This window comes from Myotis yumanensis, unplaced genomic scaffold (assembly GCF_028538775.1).
Source record: "Myotis yumanensis isolate MYYU_CA2020_CCGP unplaced genomic scaffold, mMyoYum1.0.hap1 SCAF_16, whole genome shotgun sequence".
Lineage (NCBI taxonomy): Eukaryota > Metazoa > Chordata > Mammalia > Chiroptera > Vespertilionidae > Myotis > Myotis yumanensis.
In genome coordinates, this window is record NW_027223767.1 from 21456932 (window position 1) to 21475628 (window position 18697).

Consider the following 18697-nt stretch of genomic DNA (forward strand, 5'->3'; position numbering starts at 1 on the left):
TCACAAGCAGACTAATGTAAACGTAGAAACTGTTAATTCTGTGGGCATCCCCCCTTTAAATACCTGCTGTTTTTTTGTATTTGGTGACTTTCTTGTACTCTTAGGAAGTAAAATTTTCTTTTCTAAATGCTTCCATTTTTGAGTCTTCTTTAACAACAGTTATTGGTACAGATATGAATAATATTCTCTGGATGAATGAATAAATGAAGAGCTAAATTTTGTTCCAAAAGAGTCAAGTCCAAAAATGGCATCTGGCCCTAACTGGTTTGGCTCAGTGGATAAAGCATCGGCCTGTGGACTCAAGGGTCCCAGGTTCGGTTCCGGTCAAGGGCATGTACCTTGGTTGCGGGCACATCCCCAGGGGGGCATGTGCAGGAGGCGGCTGATTGATGTTTCTCTCTCATCGATGTTTCTAACTCTCTATCCCTTTCCCTTCCTCTCTGTAAAAAAATCAATAGAATATATTTAAAAAAAAAAAGGCATCTGGAAAAGCTACCATCCCAACAACTCCTTATACAATATAACGGACAGATTTTTTTCAAACTATGTTAAAATCTTTTTCCTTCTGATTTAAGTTGGTGCCAAACTTCTTTTACAAATTGAGAGAAATAAAGCTGGTACAGTTCTTCATCTCGCTTCCCCCTCAGCTCTTAGGGGTTAATAATCAAACTTCTGTATGATGAGTGAGCATGATACACATGAAACTGAGGACTGAAGTTTATCTTTTGCAAAGTCATTATTTACATTGTCCAGCTCTTGATGTTTTTCTTAGAACACATGTATTTTTAATTCATTACAAAGTATAAAAACAAAAACTACTTACTGGATCAAAGACCAACATCCTGCAAAGGAGATGAACAGCTTCATGTGTAGCCTGACTAGACAGGGTATAAAGTACAGGAAGAGATGGCTGTGAAAAAATAAAGAATTCAAATATGTAAAGGAGTGTAAGTAGATACGCAGTATAGCTCATTTATGGCAAGGTAAGTACCCAGCTCAAAAAATGTGTGCACATAAGTAATAACTCAAAGAGAAGGAGTATTCTCCCATAACTAGTCTCAAAAACAACTATCATTGACTCCCAGTAGCATATTTTATATTGCATGATTACCCATTGGAGGTTAGAGCACAAAGGAGCCTAGGAAAATGAAAGCTAACCCTGTAACTATGGAGCTCCTGTTAGCCTTACACTGTAAATGCTTTAGTATTAGCCTTATACTGTAAATGCTGTAGCAGGAAGAGAAGAACAAACATGCCTAGAAGTGAGAGAAAAAGGGTTTAATACCTTGGCCACATGCAAACTTAAGCATGTAAACTGTGCAAAAAGGAAGCATGTGAACTATGTCTTATGGCAACATTACCACAAAGCTGCTAAAACACTAGTCCTAAAGGAGATGTAAAAAGAATTTTCTCAGAACGTATGACATTGTTTGCACTGGGTCCACCTACTATTTTGCCTTTACCACCTGATTTCTCATTCAATAATTGTCTTTTGTAAGTGGCATGCATGTCCTGTTGTCAAGATCTAGCCTTCTTGTATTGATGCAGGGAGCTGGCTTTTAGGACCTGAAAAGCCACAGAGCTCATAAAGCTATTTCACAGCTTGGAGAGCTGGGGACAGAGCATCTCTGCTCTTTCTGTCACACAAATAACATTAAAAGGTCTCGTCGGATCTCAATCACAGCTTCAGAGTCTTGTTACAAGACTTCCATATCTATCTCCTTCCAACAAAGCCACACAGGAAAATCCAACAAGAACAAGACACCCTGGAACCATCAGGAGGTAGTTATTCAACTTACAGAAGTTTTCTTCAGGATCAAGGAGTCATAGCAATAAGATGAGATTGGGGTTCTAGTTCACTAACCAATTAGATAAATCAACATGTCTGAATCTCAGTATTCTTAAGTATTAAACGAGAAGGTTGGACTAAAAAATCTCTTCAATTTACTTTCGTGTGAGACTTGACAGGACTACCACAGATTAACAAGTATTAAGTACACAGAACCTAGAGATAGTTGATATTCACATATTTGCAGACCAATTTATTATCCCTTGGTGCATTTCCATGTTTGCAGGTAGAGAAGTATTTTTTGTTAAAAATTATGTAGGTCTATGTAGCTCTGAAATTATTTGTATTAGTCAAGATAAGGGGGGTAGTGTGGAGAGTGTTAAGGAAGAGCTTTAACTTACAACTTAATTTATATGTATTTTTCCCTAATAATTTTTTTTATTGTGTGAAATTAAGTAAATTGATATCCTTAAAAGATGTGGATTCTTGGTTTTGACAGTGAAAAGCTGTCCTCTCCCTCACTGGCTTGTGCAAGTTGGCAGCCAGATTCCAGCCAATGCTTACTGACTCTGCTATCTCACCATGAGCAACTCTTTCCTCTCCACTCCCCAAGTGCATCTGCACCTCATGCTAGTTTTGTGGAGGAGGTATGTCATAGCTCAGGGAAGGGAATACTGGGTTCTAATTCTAACTCTGCTATCACTAGACGTGGGTTAAGTCCCTGGACCTTGGCTTTCTCATCTATTAGACTGCACCAGCACAGACCTGCCTACCTACCCATCATTGCTAATCATCTAACGTTCACCAAATCCCAGGTCCTGGGCTAGGTGTTAGGGCAACTAAGATGAGTAACATCTCTCTGGTGGGCAAGGAAAACATAACCAATTAGTTCCAGAAGCCACTGAATGGAGGATAGAGAAGAAATTAGAAGGCAAAATTTATAAGACTTGAGGATGCCTGGATATGAGACGGGGAGTTTATGAACAGCTAATGAGAAGATGTTAAGTTTACCTGAAATTTAAACAACCCTCACACCCCAAATTGTACCTTTCTTCATAAAACTACATCCCAACAAATACACTAAAAATAAGGCTAAGTTTAATTTTAACCTAGAACAGTCATATTATGCTACCTTCTACTTTTCTGGGTTTATATGCATGTTGAAAAGAGGAACTGAGCCCGGCCAGCGTGGTTCAGTGGTTGAGTGTCGACCTATGAACCAGGAGGTCATGGTTCGATTCCTGGCCAGGTCACATGCCTAGGTTGCGGACTCGATCTCTAGTGTGTGGCATGCAGGAGGCAGCTGATCAATGGTTCTCTCTCATCATTGATGTTTCTTTCTCTCTCTCTCTCCCTTCCTGAAGTCAATAAAATATATTAAAAAAAAAAAAAAAAAGACAGATCCACTCTGATCACTAAAAAAAGAGGCACAGAGAGAAAGAAGAGTCAGTTCAGTCATTCCAACACTTCTCCAGTAAGAAAAACACTAATAATTTAGCTCTCAGCACTGGCTCCACAGAAAAAATATGTTAGAGATGCTGCATTTTTTTTTCTTAAAGAATATGTTTTTATTGATTTTAGAGAGAGAGGAAGGGAGGAGGAAAGAGAGAGAAAAACATCGATGTGAGAAACATTGATCAGTTGCCTTCTTTATGCACCCCAATCAGGGATTGAACCTGCAACCTGGGCGTGTGCCCTGACCAGGAATCGAACCAGTCACCTTGCTCAACCAATTGAGCCACACAAGCAGGGCGAGATGCTGCATTTCTAATTCAATTTCCCTCCCTCCAGTTCACCAGCCATTATGGTTGAAACCAATTTGGCCCATGTTATAGAACCAGAACAAGTTTGTATTTCTCATCAAGTACTGGAATTACTTGAATAAGAGAACAAATAGAATGCTTAAAAATATACCCTAAATATCTCATTGGGAAAAAAGTTTCTGCTAATTCCCCTAACATTTATACTTATCACTTTCCTCCCCTTTTAAAATATACCAGTCCATTTTCTGTTTGTTTTGCAAGTTTATAAGTCACTTAGCAATGCAGGAGTGAGTGGGTGCCAGCGAGTGGGGACAGGAAGGGTTATAAAAAGTGCTCTATTAATGACTATGATTAATTGTCAGTGAAATGAAGCAAGGATGAGCTTCTGGAACTGGGTGAGAGGCCCTAAATGGATATACCATAGTCATCATGAGCCAACTGCAGAGAGCTGGTCCCCGGAGTGAGGTCAGCACGGCTGTGTGAGTCTGTTAGATGTCCCTGTTAGTTTTCACCTGGCAGCAAAGAAGCTGTCATCGTCAGTCAGCAATGTTAACTGAGGATGCACAATGTGAAGTGCATGGCAGTAAGCACTTGGGGGTTATATAAAAGAAACTCCCACCTGAAAAACAGTAAGTTTGAACTGAATGAACTTTCTAACATACTCTGATTCTATCAAATGTAAGATAAGACAGGATTATTTTAACTTCAGTGAAAATATATCTATACCTGACACAATTAGCTGGGAACAATCTGAGGAAAAATGAAAACCTTATTAGAGACGAACAAAAGGACTAAATTAGACTTTTCAATTCTATCCACAGGTCAGTGCCTCAACAACGATCTACCTTAATAGATACTGATGTAGGCCGTGGCAGCTAAGATTCTCTTCACCTAAGATTCTAAGCTGTATAAAAGTGACAATAAATAAAAAACACTGTACAGCCCTACTGGTCTGGCTCAGAGGATAGAGGGGGGGCTTGGGACTGAAGGGTCCCGGGTTTGATTTCGGTCAAGGGCACAAACCTCAGTTCCAGGCTCGATCCTCAGTAGGGGGCGTGCATGAGGCAGCCGATCAATGATTCTCTCATCATTGATGTTTCTATCTCCCTCTCCCTTCCTCTCTGAAATCAATTTAAAAAACAAAAACAAAACACACAACACTGTGCAGTGTTTTTGTCTACTCAGCATTCCCTGACCTTCAGGGAACCATTCTTTTCTCACTCAAGTGGTTTGACTGGCCTGGATTTCAATCTCCCAACTCCAAGGATGGCACGTGACCCAAGCCTGGACAATCAAATGACATATTTCCCTGAACATCACGACTGGCTCCAGGATGGGCACATGGTCTAAAAAATAAAAAATGCCAGGGACATGGAATGGCTAATCCAACACATACCCCAATCCTCTTCTCCCTTATTTACCTTCATTTTATGAGAGAGAAAATTCTCATTTTTTAAGCCTGTCTTGCATCTGGGAGGGCACATATCACACAGTTCTGGAAAATGACATATAAGCAAAAGTTTGTTAGGCAGGCTTCTTGGAAACTTTGCTTTCCTGACAAAAGGGACAGAGACTGCTAGTGCTCCCTCTTTCGTTTTTATTGTTTTAAAAGAGGATATAGCCGTAACTGGTTTGGCTCAGTGGATAGAGCGTCGGCCTGCGGACTCAAGGGTCCCAGGTTCGATTCCAGTCAAGGGCATGTACCTTGGTTGCGGGCACATCCCCAGTAGGGGGTGTGCAGGAGGCAGCTGATCGATGTTTCTCTCTCATTGATGTTTCTAACTCTCTATCCCTCTTCCTTCCTCTCTGTAAAAAATCAATAAAATATATTAAAAAAAAAATAAAAGAGGATATGATTTCTGGATACGCTACAGCTATTTTGTGACCCTGAGGCGATAAGTGAGACAGTACGAAGTCAACATTCTAAAGATGCCAGAGGACAAAGAAAGAAAAAAACTAGATCCTTGATGACATAATTGAGCTGCTATATCAGTTTTAGACTATCTACCTCTGGACTTGATGAGGAAAAAAATGAACTATTTTTTTGAACCACTGTAAATAAGATTTTCTATTACTTATAACCAAACACATTCCTAACTAAATCAGAGAATTTCCAAATATTATTTCTGGATCTATTTGGGAAAGCTCTTTCCCAAATGACTGATATGCTAGTAGAACATAGGCTGGGACTACTGGGTCCATTTTTACAAATATATGAGGGTAAGATTGTCTGAAAATGAAGCCAACACACAGAAAAACAGAAGAAAAGAGAGTCAGATTCCTGATATGGAACGTCACTTGACTATCTGAATCCAGCAGGGCCTGAAGTCAGCTGTAGCCCAAGACTTTTCAGTTATATGAGCCAGTAAGTTCCTTTTATTGCTTAAGCCGGTTTTAACTGAGTTTCACTGGAAAGAGACCTGACTGTTACACAACATGGAAATATACATATTAATCAATCAACACAAGTAAATGAACTTGAGGCAGTAATTTGTGACTTTAAAAAGATAATTAGGTTCTCCTGTATATATTTTTCAAAAAGTCCCAATGAACAATAGTACATATTTCTGTTTGTACAAATATATGTAAATAAACGCATAGAAAAATATGTCTGGAAAGCTATTTTCAAATTAATCCAAAGGAGACTGGGATGGTGTGGGGGGTAGCTAAGGATGACTAACTCTCTGTAAAATTTGTATTTTACATGTACTCACATATTACTTGCATATAAACAAGTGAGATTTTAAAAGAATCTGCTGTGAAGATATATGTGCCAGGCCGTGACTGGCTAAGAACATAGGTTTTAAAATTAGAGGAATCTGCCCTGGCTGGTTTGGCTCAATGGATAGAGTGTCAGCCTGCGGACTGAGGGATCCCGGGTTCGATTCCGGCCAAGGGCACATGCCTGGGTTTCGGGCTCGATCCTCAGTGGGGAGCGTGCAGGAGGCAGCCAATCGATGATTCTCTCTCATCACTGATGTTTCTCTCTCCCCTGCTCCTTTCCTCTCTAAAATCGATAAAATATATTAAAAAATAAAAAAATAAAATTAGAGGAATCTATTTTTGAGATTTGATTTATGAACTTAAGCATATTATTTAACCTCTATAATCCTCCATTTCCCATCTGCAAAAAGGAATAATAAATGTCACATTATAGTGTTTTGAGGACTTAAGGTATTAATTAAGGTGAACATCTTTGCATTCCTGGGATAAGCTCCATGTGATCATATTATTTAAAAAAAATATCACAAGCTATAGCTATTATTTTCCTAGTTGATCTTTATACTATCAAAACTTTAATTTTTAATATATATTAAGTGTTTAGAATGCCAGACACTATTATATGTTCTCCTTGCATCCACTATTTCTTTATCATTATAACAATTTAATGAGGTAGGAAACATTTTTGTTCACATTTTACAGATGAATGAACCGAGGCACATGAAGGTTAAGTAGTTTGCCTAATGTCACAAAGTGAGTTACTGGTAGAGTCGGGAGTCATATACAATCTGTCTGAAAACTGTAGTGTACAACTCCTGGGACATCATTCAACATCCTGTGTGATGTGGTAAGCCTGACACTGACATCACAGCCTGCACTCCTAGTCACTACAGTCTAGAGAAACAAACAGAGCACTGAGATATGCACAATGCCCTTTGCAGAATCATCATGATGTACAGAAGAACACAAGCTATATTGCATATATTGGATTGGGGACCAAATTAATTTAAAAAAATCCAAGTAACTACATAACAAATTTATTTGTGTGTGGGTGTGTATGTGTCTTCCAATGTCAGCTCTAAATAGCTATAACATGAATGGAGATACCTTCAAGCAACTGCTATTGGGCTAACAATAGGCATATAAGACATGCATCATGGTGTAAGGGAAAGAGTAGGGAATGGGAAGGGAAGGGGCAGAATTTGACTAATGGCTTAACTAGAGAGCTTCAAGGGTTGGTTAACTTCTCTTGAGAGCAGCGGTAATATAAAGATCAACTAGGAAATGTAGATAAACTGAATTTCCATACTGGGGGAAAAATGGTACCAAGTACTACGCTAAGTTAATTTACATTCAATTATATATATGGTAGGTATAACTTACTCTATTCAAATCTACCTGTGTTAATGTTCAAAGATCATGAACACCTGCCTAAAGAGGCTCTTTCCAGCACTGGTTAAAAGTCCTCTAAAGATCTGTGAAAAGCATATCTAACTTTTGAGCAGAAATGGTCTCCTAATTAGTTTTTACTCCACCAGTCTTCTCTTCAAAATGAAAACATTTTCATCTCAAGACTAGCCAGAGCCACCCCAACTTTTACCATGGTGCTCTCTTAAGGCCATCACTAAAACTTAGTGATAAGCAAAATGTCAAACTCTAAGAGGCATTACTGTTATGAAGCCAATTCATGTAAAAATGTATAAGAATTCTGCTAAACATCTTAACCCATTTAACTAGTTAAGTTACATTTTCCTTTCTTCCACCCTCTGTTTTAAATAATAATGACATTTACTATTTTTTATTTAATTTAAAGTTCCAGGTTTTTACAACTAACAGATTTTTAAAATCAGTAGTACAAAAAGGACTCATTTGTCAGGAATTCTCAAAGGAGTGCAAAGTGACTTTTGGTGCAGTAAGTTACATTTTCGAGCTGTTGCAGGTAGCAGGCAGGAAACTCCTTAGGAAGTCTGGCTCTCTTGGTTGCTGTTTAGTAACTCTTTGACATACAGGATGAATTAACTGGCAACCACTAGCAATAGTTAAAATCTGACCTAAAGAGGTCAGTAAAACAGGAAAATTATTTTGCTATTTCCAAGGACACATTTACCATGAGGTACTGATAAAATAGTTTAATATTCCTGATATTGGCCAATATATAAAACATAATAGATCTTTTTAGTTCTTTCTATTAACATGGAACCTTCCTGTAGGTTAAGACTTACGGTCCGCTTCTAAAGAAATTAGGGCCTCAAATTATGTTATAGTTTACTTAGAGAATTACAGAGGTCGGAGAAGTGAGCCAGCTGGGCTGTGTAGGCTCAGAAACAGGGCTTCAGAGGCAAAAGGGGCACTTGGAGCTTAGGAGAGGGAGAGGGAAAGGTAATGCACCTGGGGGAAGGAACAGGGGAGGGGGAAGGAGCAGGTGTGCTCTTGTGCTCCCAGAGGGACAGGTGAGGGAGAACGCACCAGGCAGGGGCTATTCAAAATACCGGCATCTACAACCCTATTTACTGGTTCGGGCTGGTTTTAGGACGTAACACACTTTACTCATTGTCTTTGTGCCTGTGCAAATGGATGCTCTGGAGTCACACTAGACCGACAGAGAGGGAACTGCAAGGAAAAGGTAAGGCCTTGATCAAAGGTCTGGCTAATGAGAGAAGGAGTGTCAAACTCGGTCTGTCATTTGGTCACTTAGATCAATCAGCTCTTCCAAATGCTCAATTTAAAAGAAACCAAGGCAAAGCCCAGGAAAATTAGTTGCTGAGTCTTCCTGTTTAAGCCTTCTCTCTTCTGTTTCAGTTTGTTGTCCCTAGGAAAAGTATTCCATTTATTCACTCTTCATATCATTAAGCTGTTTGTCCAAAGAAGATTAGGAAAAATGCTTCTAAAAAATGCTTCTAAATCAATAGGATGGAGATAAAAAAACATCTAGTCTTTCTCAGCAAGGACTTGGCTGGGTGCAAGTAATATCAATCAGTGTAAATCTGGCACTCTCTCTTCATACTTCGTTTCTAACAACACTCGCATCTGCTTGTGTGTCAGTGGCAAGAGTGCAATAGAAACAGCTTCACATTCACAGCTGCATTAAGAGATACTAGGTATTCTGGTTCAGTATTTGGAAAGGACATCCTGATATATATGTATTAGGTTACGGCACTGAGGTTAAAGATCCACCCCTAGGAACTTTTACCAGACATATCAAAAGACCAAAACACAAAAATACCAGGGGTCATTTATTAGCAAGGGCACTACAAACATATTTCCTTTCTCCTACAGCATTAGGAATTACTGTATTTTATTGGATCTAACATTCTCTTTCTTACAGACAAATGACATACAGGATAAATAAAACTTACAAGTGATATGGTGGTTTTTTTAAAAATTGATTTTAGAGAGAGAAAGGGAGAGGAGGAGAGAGAAAAACTGATGTGAGTGGAACACTGATCAGCTGCCTCCTGCATGCCCCCTACCGGAGACCTAGCCCGAAACCTGGGGATGTGCCCTGACCTGGAATTGAACCACCAAACTTTCAGTGCATGGTATGACGCCTAACCAACTGAACCACACCGGGCAGGGCTACACGTAATGTTTTTGTTTAAAAATTCTCACTTCTGCCCTGACTGCTTTGGCTCAGTGGCTAGAGAACATCAGCCTGTGGACGGAAATGTCCCGATTTCGATTCCCAGCCAAGGGCATGTACCTCGGTTATAGGTTCGGTTCCACCCTGGCTCTTCTTGGGGCATGTGTGGGAGGCAACCTATTGATGTCAATGTTTCTCTCTCTTGCACTCTCCCCCTCCTCTCCCTCCTGACTCCTCTCTTTAAAAAAGTCAATGGAAAAAAATATCCTTGGGTGAGGATTAAAAAAAAAATAAAAATCTCACTTCATTATTCTGTTGGGAGGAAAATCCTGCCCAAAGAGAGGGTTACCCAATACAGATCCCTTCCTTCTCCTTTACCTGTTTATGAGGACCCCTGAGTATGTGTGCCTTAGCGCCTTCACAAGCCGTCCTCATTGCTTCCAGTGATGGTGTGCCCAAGAGATCCGTGATCAAATCCAACTACAAGGAAACACGAAATACATGGATAGTAAGCTCATGAAAACAACTTTTTATTAGTGATGAGGAGGAAATTTGGGGGAAATAAACCTAAGACCAATTCCAGATTAACTAATAGGAGCTCCTATTTTCACTTTTTGGACTATTAAAAAAAAACCCCAGAAAAATGTTCATTAGGGACCTATATGATAGGTTTATAGAAAACATGTTTTGGCAAACATAGCCTTCTGCAGCTATAGTAATTTAGGAGTCTGCTTCTACCTGCCCTGTCTTGATACCACAACTGATCCTTGCACAGGTGAACTGCTCTTTGGCTGATGGCTAATGACTATTATTTTCAAACGTTAATGAATAGATTCTGATGTTTCACATGGACTCAGGCTTATCAAGAAGCTAATCCACAGATCAGGCAGCTGAGATTTAGTAAATACTTAGAACATTCACACCTGAAATTAAAGCTAAGCCATCAATGTTTGAGCCAGTTACACACCCCTTTATATTCTTATTATGCTAGAAATCTCTTACACTGACAGGAATCTGTGGTACTTAGAATCTAACTATGACGTGGAATAAGGCCTCATTTAGTTAACTGGGCACAATAAAAGAGACCAATAAAAACTGTCTTCTCACAAACAAGCCTTTGTACATACCAAAGCACTTTCATCATTTTCTGTAGTGCTACAACTGTTCTAATCTCACAGCCTAATTAGCAATAACATTTCATTTGAATTCCTTCAAAATGGAAAGCACTATTTCCTTCTGCACTTATCTGAACCGTGGGGTACCATCAGTATCACTGCCCTCCAGGATAACGGAGACATCTGCGTAGCTTGTTTTCCACACAAGTAAAGATCTCTTTGCAAAGCTTTTTGGGAAAAGTGTGTTGGTGGTACTTTGGGACCTCAGACAACTACCCTTAAAGGCAGAAGGAAATGACTGGCTCATGAAAACAAATGGATCCATTCAGAAAATTGTCTAAAATGGGTCAGATCCATGGATGAGAAACATTTTTATGAAGTCTGCTGGTATTGCAAAACCTAGGCTAGTTATTTCTCAAAAAATGCAAAGAAAATGCTACAGAAAATAACTACTTCCATTTAGAAATTAGACTCTTTTCCCACTTTAGGCCTGAATATTTCACTCCAAAATACACTGATGATAGATAGATGTGAGTTCTCCTTCAGTGGCTATGTCACACTGGCAAACTCAAGACCTATGTATTTCTCTAGAAAATGAGATAATCTGCATCCCATCCCAGCTGCTTCACACGTTCCTTTAAATATTCTTTTTTAAAAAAAATATATTTTATTGATTTTGTACAGAGAGGAAGGGAGAGGGATAGAGAGTTAGAAACATCGATGAGAGAGAAACATTGACCAGCTGCCTCCTGCACCTCCCCTACTGGGGATGCGCCCGCAACCCAGGTACATGCCCTTGATCGGAATCGAACCTGGGACCTTTCAGTCCGCAGGCCGACGCTCTATACACTGAGCCAAACTGGTTAGGGCCCTTTAAATACTCTTTTCAGAAGCAACCCACGACCTGGCAAGATCCTTGTTTAACATATTACTTAAGCTTTTCTGTATGGCAGCTCCTCATGTCCAAATATAATGATAATCTTACAGGGAAGTCTATTAAACTCTATTTTCCAAAAATATTAAATGGATACTGTCAATAGTACGCAACATTAAGTTAGATAGAAGTTTTTTGTTACTAGGATCAATTTTTAAGATGTAACGCTTAAAAAATGGACTTGGAATACGTAGCAGAGAAATAAATTTAAATGTTGATCATAGCATATGTAGTTTCTAATGTATCAGTTAACAACTCTTTGTATTCCATTTTTGGTCAAGTACATGAATTATTTACAAAGATACACAGTAGTCAGGGTAATCAATCAAATTTTAACACACCCTTGCTCAAAATCTTCACATCGTTTCCCATCACACTTTGCATAGAATAAAAATCCAAAGCCTCATCAGGTTGCCATGGCCAGGCTCCTTCTCTCTCTGACCTCTGCTCCTATGTGCTCTTCCTTGAGCATGCCTCCCACATGCCACACCTGCTCCTGCCTCAGAAGCTTTATTATGCTGGTGTCCCTTTTCCTGGAACACTCTTTCCCAGGACCTTGCTCCTCATTTCACTTGGGTGACTCCTCAATGCTATTCCCTCAGAGAATTCCTTAGTACTGCTCTGCTCCATCAGCATTTCCTATCTCGACCTGGTTTAATTTTTTGTCAGTCCTCACCTGAGGATATTTTCCCATTGATTTTATTTTTATTTATATATATATATATATATATATATATATATATATATATATATATTATTGGTTTCAGAGAGGAAGGGAGAGGGCGAGAGAGATGGAAACATCAATGATGAGAGAGAACCACTGACTGGCTGCCTCCTGCACGCCCTCCACTGGGGAACGAGCTCGCAACCCAGGCATGTGCCCTTGACCAGAATCGAACCTGGGACCTTTTAGTCCACAGGCCGACGCTCTATTCACTGAGCCAAACCGGCCAGGGCTCCACTGATCTTTTAGAGAGAGTGTAGGAGAGAGAGAAAGACAGAGAGAAACATGGATTTGAGAGAAACACATTGATTGGTTGCCTCCTGCACACACCTGATCAGGGCCAGGGCTGAGGAGCGAGGAGGAGCCTGCAACCAAGGTATATGCCCTTGACCAGAATCGAACCTGGGACCCTTTGGTCCGTAGGCCAATGCTCTATCCACTGAGCCAAACCGGCTAGGGCTGGTTTAATTTTTCTTCATAGAATTTATCATTACTTGGGATTATATTTATTTGTATACTTATTTAATTTCTGTATCATGTGAAAGTTTCACAAAGACAGGAACTGTCTTATTTACTGCTACAATCCTAGCATCCTGGCATACCGCCACCATTATATTTCTTTTTTCTTTTTCTTTTCCTTTTTTAAAAAAAATATATTTTATTGATTTTTTACAGAGAGGATGGAAGAGGGATAGAGAGTTAGAAACATTGATGAGAGAGAAACATCGATCAGCTGCCTCCTGCACACTCCCTACTGGGGATGTGCCCGAAACCAAGGTACATGCCCTTGACCGGAATCGAACTTGGGACCTTTGAGTCCACAGGCCGAAGCTCTATCCACTGAGCCAAACTGGTTAGGCTATATTTCTTGAGTGCTTACTGTATGCCAGGCCTTATTTTCAGCTTTACTATTTCATTTAATCTGTATAATGATCCTCAGAACAGTTTAACCTGGCCAATATTTAATAGATAGTTAGGTGACAGAGCTAATATCTGAACCTACCGATTTGATTCCACAGCCTAAGCTCATCATTGTTACATTATTCTCAAGCAAATAATACCGTTAAAATTTATGAATAAAAAATAATTAGAAATTATCCCAAGAAAATATGTGTAGTAATGAATTAGCTATAAAGGCAGACAATGAAAGCATTATGGTGTCCCAAAGCTACATTTTAATCAGCTCCTGATGTTCTCTGCCATACAGAAATATTTAAGCCCAATAATAAAGGTTAGAAATGTGTCTAAATGTTTAGATTTAAAGAAACCAGCACTCAAAATTTATGTTCTAAGCATAAAGTGTAAGTACATTAAACCACCAAATACATTTTCAAGTCAGACCTAGTCAGCCAAAAAGAACAGAGGCCCTCCGACAACTGAAGATTACACCTGTGCAAATTGTTATACAGGCTGCTGCTATGCACCAGTGCATGCAATAAAGTGAACCCTCCCTCTAATAGGCCCGTAAGTTATAAAATGAGTCTCTCTGTAATCTGCAACTTCATAACTTTCTGAATTGTGAGTGAACCTGAATTTGCTAAAAGCAATTTAGACAGTACAATGAACAAGCCCAAAGACATATATGCAAGATAGTTTTTCCTTTAAGTCTGTTAATAGAATTGAAGTTTCTAAAGCCTAAAATATCATACCTGCTGAATGGGACTCTGTGCCTGAAACAGTATTCTTCGTCCTAGTAGTTCTGCAAAGATACATCCGACAGACCAGATGTCAATAGCATTGCTGTAATGACGGCTGCCCATCAGGATTTCCGGAGCCCGATAATACTGAGTAACAACTTCCTGAGTCATATGACGAGATTCATCTAATTCTTCCACTCTGGCCAATCCAAAATCACAAATCTAAATAGAAAAGATTTTCAAAATATTGTCACAGACAAATGGTAAAGTGCAACAAAACAACAAAAAACCAAAATCCTGATAGATCTTTGAACTTTGAAAAGTTTTCAAAGATATAGGTAGAGAATATATGTGTCAATATATAATTTGACCTTACCCTGTATTTGGAAAAGGGAAAATTCTCAAACTTCCATATTTGTATATAAAATGATGTCTCTTAAAAATATGCTTCTCACCTTTAATATTTTCAGTTGCTACCAACCAAAACAAAAAACAAAAAACAGCTGAGTGCGTTTTTCTAGGTTTAATATAGAAACTAAGTTACTATCTATTTTCAAGGCTGGCTTAGCAAGAAAGATATTATTTTAAAAAAGTATAACCTGAAGACTTCCTGAGCTATGTTCACTATCTTTATGGAAATACATATAGTAAAATTTCTTTAAAGCTATAGGTTTCCAATTGAATCCTGCTAAATATAGTTCGCAGGAGGTATTTCAGGAGTTCCATAACCACTGTACCTAAACTTCACGTGTATCTTTATTTAAAAGACTAATTCACACTCAGATGTGTGAAAATGTCAAAATGTAGTAAACTGTGTAATACCCGTGCTACTAGATTCATTCGTTGCTTCATGCCATAAATATTTAGTTGAGTGCCTGTATGTTTTAGGCAGTATGCTAGAACCTGGAGACACAACATTAAATGAGAAAGACTGGTTAATAAATATATAGACCTAAAGATAAATCTTTTTTTGGTTTTTCTTTTTTAACTAAAAAGAGATTGCAAGGTGAGCTGTTAGTAAACAGTTGCAGTGCCGGCAACTTCTGCTTACTTTTAGAAATGAAGATTTTCTTGATACCGGGCAACCAAAAAAACCACTGGGAGCACTGAGGATAAGAGAGTAATGGCCATCTAAGCGACAGTGTTCTCACTGATTAACTTTATGAGTCAATATTACAAATGACAAAATAACACTTTTTGTCTGTTTTCTACATTGAGGTCCTTGCATATGATTTTATTTGAAAAAATAAAATACCACTACTTCAAAGGAAACAAATTTTACACCTAATTTTTGACAATCCTCTCTTTCTGTCTTCAATTTATTATGTCTGGTCCCATCAAATGAATTCGTGTTTGTATATGGGGATATTCAAATACTACCACAGGCTAGTGACACTAATTTTTAAAACTCTATTACTTGGCCATGAATTTTTAGCATATTTTAAAAAGCAAAACGAAACACCTATCTCCACTTTCCTATATCTTTCTTGTATTTATATTTAAAAAACAAACACCCCACCCACCCACCCAAAACTGTTTTCTGTTATAAAGCAAGTCTTTTGTTAAAAACATCAGTCTGGAGCCCTAGCCAGTGTGGCTCAGTTGCACTGAGAGATGGCCAGTTCGATTCCTGGTCAGGGCACATGTCCGGGTTTCAGACTCGCTCCCCAGTAGAGGGTGTGCAAGAGGCAGTCAATCAATATTTTGCTCTCACGTTTCACTCTCACATCGTTCTCTCTCTTTTCTTCCTCTCCCTTCCTCTCTCTCTAAAAATCAATAAAAAAATCTTTTAAAAAATAAAAGAAACATTTTACCATAATATTATTGATGAATTTGTACATTTGAGAAGAGAGAGCCTGCATTCTACTCTGGCTTTTAAAAGTAGGCCACTGAGACAAGTCAAGGGAGCAGAGAAAAATTTTAATTTGTGTTGTTTATTCATAAATGACATTTTCCTTTAGTTACTTATTCATGTAGCCAGAGGTTACAACACCATAACAATTTAGAAAATGAACCTCAAGCAGTTAATGGCATCAAGCATGACAGACTCAACACAAAATGCTTTGTGAAGTTCTCCCAACAGAAACTGAAATAAGAAACTGGCTAAGTTGTCATAAAACTGATTTGGTCTGAATAGAACAAAGAATTCCTGACTATAAGGTTTTAAATTATATGGGTTATGGGGATAGGTGGCAGGGGAATGAACCCAATGACCTATGATGGAATATTTACTTCAAGGGATTTTGGGGATAATTAATTTCTTTGTGGAAACAAAGGACTAAACTACATTAGCTGGTTTCAGAGAAAATATGAAAAATACGTTTTTAAGCTTTCTAGGGTCAAAACAGGAACAAAGTTCTGGAAACTGTATGAAGGGAAAATTTTTATTCAAAAGCAGCATAACACACCAGCTTTTAAAGAAAACTGGCCTACAGTTGAAAGATGGCACTTAAATAAAAAGTGAAATTCATTTATATATTTGGTTTTAATATTTAGTTTATTTACCAACAAGCTAAACAATAATGATAGTCTGGATTACTTTTATTTTTAACTTGGGAATCTGTACCTCTTAATACCCTTCACCTTTTTCACCCATCTCCCCTCTGTTGATTAAAGTAGAAAACATTTTTAAAAATTTTCTTTTTCATATATATCAGCTAAAATGTTAAGATTTTACATTTACTGTAGGTGAAGCACCATAAATACTGTAGTTACTCATAAAATAAATGGAATTTTAATTTTCTCACACAGAGATGACACAGTTCCAGGAAAGCCCTTATCTGTAATTCCTATCATGGGGAAAAATATGGTGGATCTCTCGCTTTTTAGGAGTTTTGCTAATATATCTCTCTATTAGTGGTGGGGAAATGCACATATGTGGGTTTTGTGAGTCGTTCTAACAAAAGACAAGGGGGAGGGGTGATTAGTAAAATTGAAATTAAAATATGAAAATTTGGTGCTACTAACTATAATTAGTCCCATAAGCAATTCTCCTTCAGAAGAGAATACTGTATATTGATAAATACTTGACCCCTTTCTAGCTTAGTATTTTCGCTTTTAAATGTTTCCACTTTCCTACTTTGCTACCTCTAACAGTATGTAAAAATGTTAGCTGTGTAAAAACACAGTCTTCTTAAAAAAGTCATACTTCATTTTCATATAAATAGAACCTTGCTGGTATTTCGATATTTCCTCCGTTATATACTTCCTTTAATAATGGAATAATCTGAAAAGAAATCACCTCTATTATTGTTTTTTAGTCCCACTGTAATTCCAATTTCAGGTTTTCCAAAACATATGCAAAATATCATGAAGAAACCATGAGGCTATACTATAAATTAGTTACTATGGCCATGACTAGTGATATCACTAGAGAAAACTGGGTTCTTTAATTCTTGGTTAAGTGATGAAAATAAAAATAAGGATTTCTTTCAGAAAAATGTGTTTTTCTTAAACCTGCCTTGACATTCTGATTTTTTCTCAGATATTTAAATAAATGGAAAAGCTACCTTTAGAACACAGTTGCTGTTCACAAGGAGATTCCCTGGCTTAATGTCTCGATGTAAAATGCCAGCTGAATGAAGATATTTCAAACCTGAAATAACAAGCAGATTTAATTGCAGATATTTAATTCCTTTTACTCAACCACTGATCTGGGGAAAACCATAGAAACAGAGAATACAGGATTTTAAATGGTTCCCTAACTAAATGCTTAGTGATCATGATTAAAAAGCTTGACTTAGTCTTAGCTCAAAAAAAAAATATAATTTTGCTACAGTAAATAAAGTGTCATCAAAGGTTTACATAATCTAGAGATAATTCAAAAGATTATTTAGGTTTGTGGATAGATAAGCTTTTCTGGCCTTAATGCTGACCAATATCCTTAAGTTACTCATAAGTGTGGCTACTGGAGCTCTGCTATTAATGACCCCCAACCTGTGATTCTGAGCATGCTCCAACAAAATACTTCCCATCAGCCAATAGGGAGTCTTTCCCAGGACAGATGCAACAAAATTCAGAAACTTGCCCATGTTTGTTGGCAGTATTTTCTACCTCGGAGAATCCAGAGGGTAATTAACTACACTTTAAAAGACAGGGAGCTTTAGCACTGACAGACAAAGGTCATAGCTTTAAGGCTGTCCTTTGAGTAAAATACAGCAAATCACATTTTTTTTACAATTATAAAAAAGATCCATTATCTCCCCTCACTCCCCACTGCTGAATAGCAACACACAACTACAGAAGGTGGGCTTTCTAGTTTTAATATTGTGCATATGTTTTCATCCTTTTGGCTGATGCTTTTCAATCTTTATAAAGAATGTCTTAATTCTATGAATCTTGACAGTAGGAGGTGGGGGAGTATTTTTCTAGGTCAGAAAGCTGTGTCAGCTTTAAACAATTCTCAATTTGTAATAGCAAAAATTCTGAAGGACA

General features: G+C 38.0%; 1 protein-coding gene across 2 annotated transcripts in view; it reads right to left on the minus strand.

Annotated features, from left to right (window-relative positions):
* The window catches only part of NLK (nemo like kinase), a 135011-nt gene that overhangs the window by 16174 nt on the left and 100140 nt on the right, over positions 1-18697 (minus strand). For both annotated transcript variants that reach the window (XR_011468382.1, XM_070393701.1), the window contains exons 5-8: positions 17773-17858; positions 14276-14485; positions 10232-10333; positions 824-910 (exon numbers count right to left, since the gene is read on the minus strand). Coding sequence is in view for 1 of the 2 variants with exons in the window: in XM_070393701.1 (XP_070249802.1) it covers positions 824-910; positions 10232-10333; positions 14276-14485; positions 17773-17858 (485 nt within the window). In the remaining variant the exon portion in view is untranslated. The remainder of the gene's footprint in view (positions 1-823; positions 911-10231; positions 10334-14275; positions 14486-17772; positions 17859-18697) is intronic.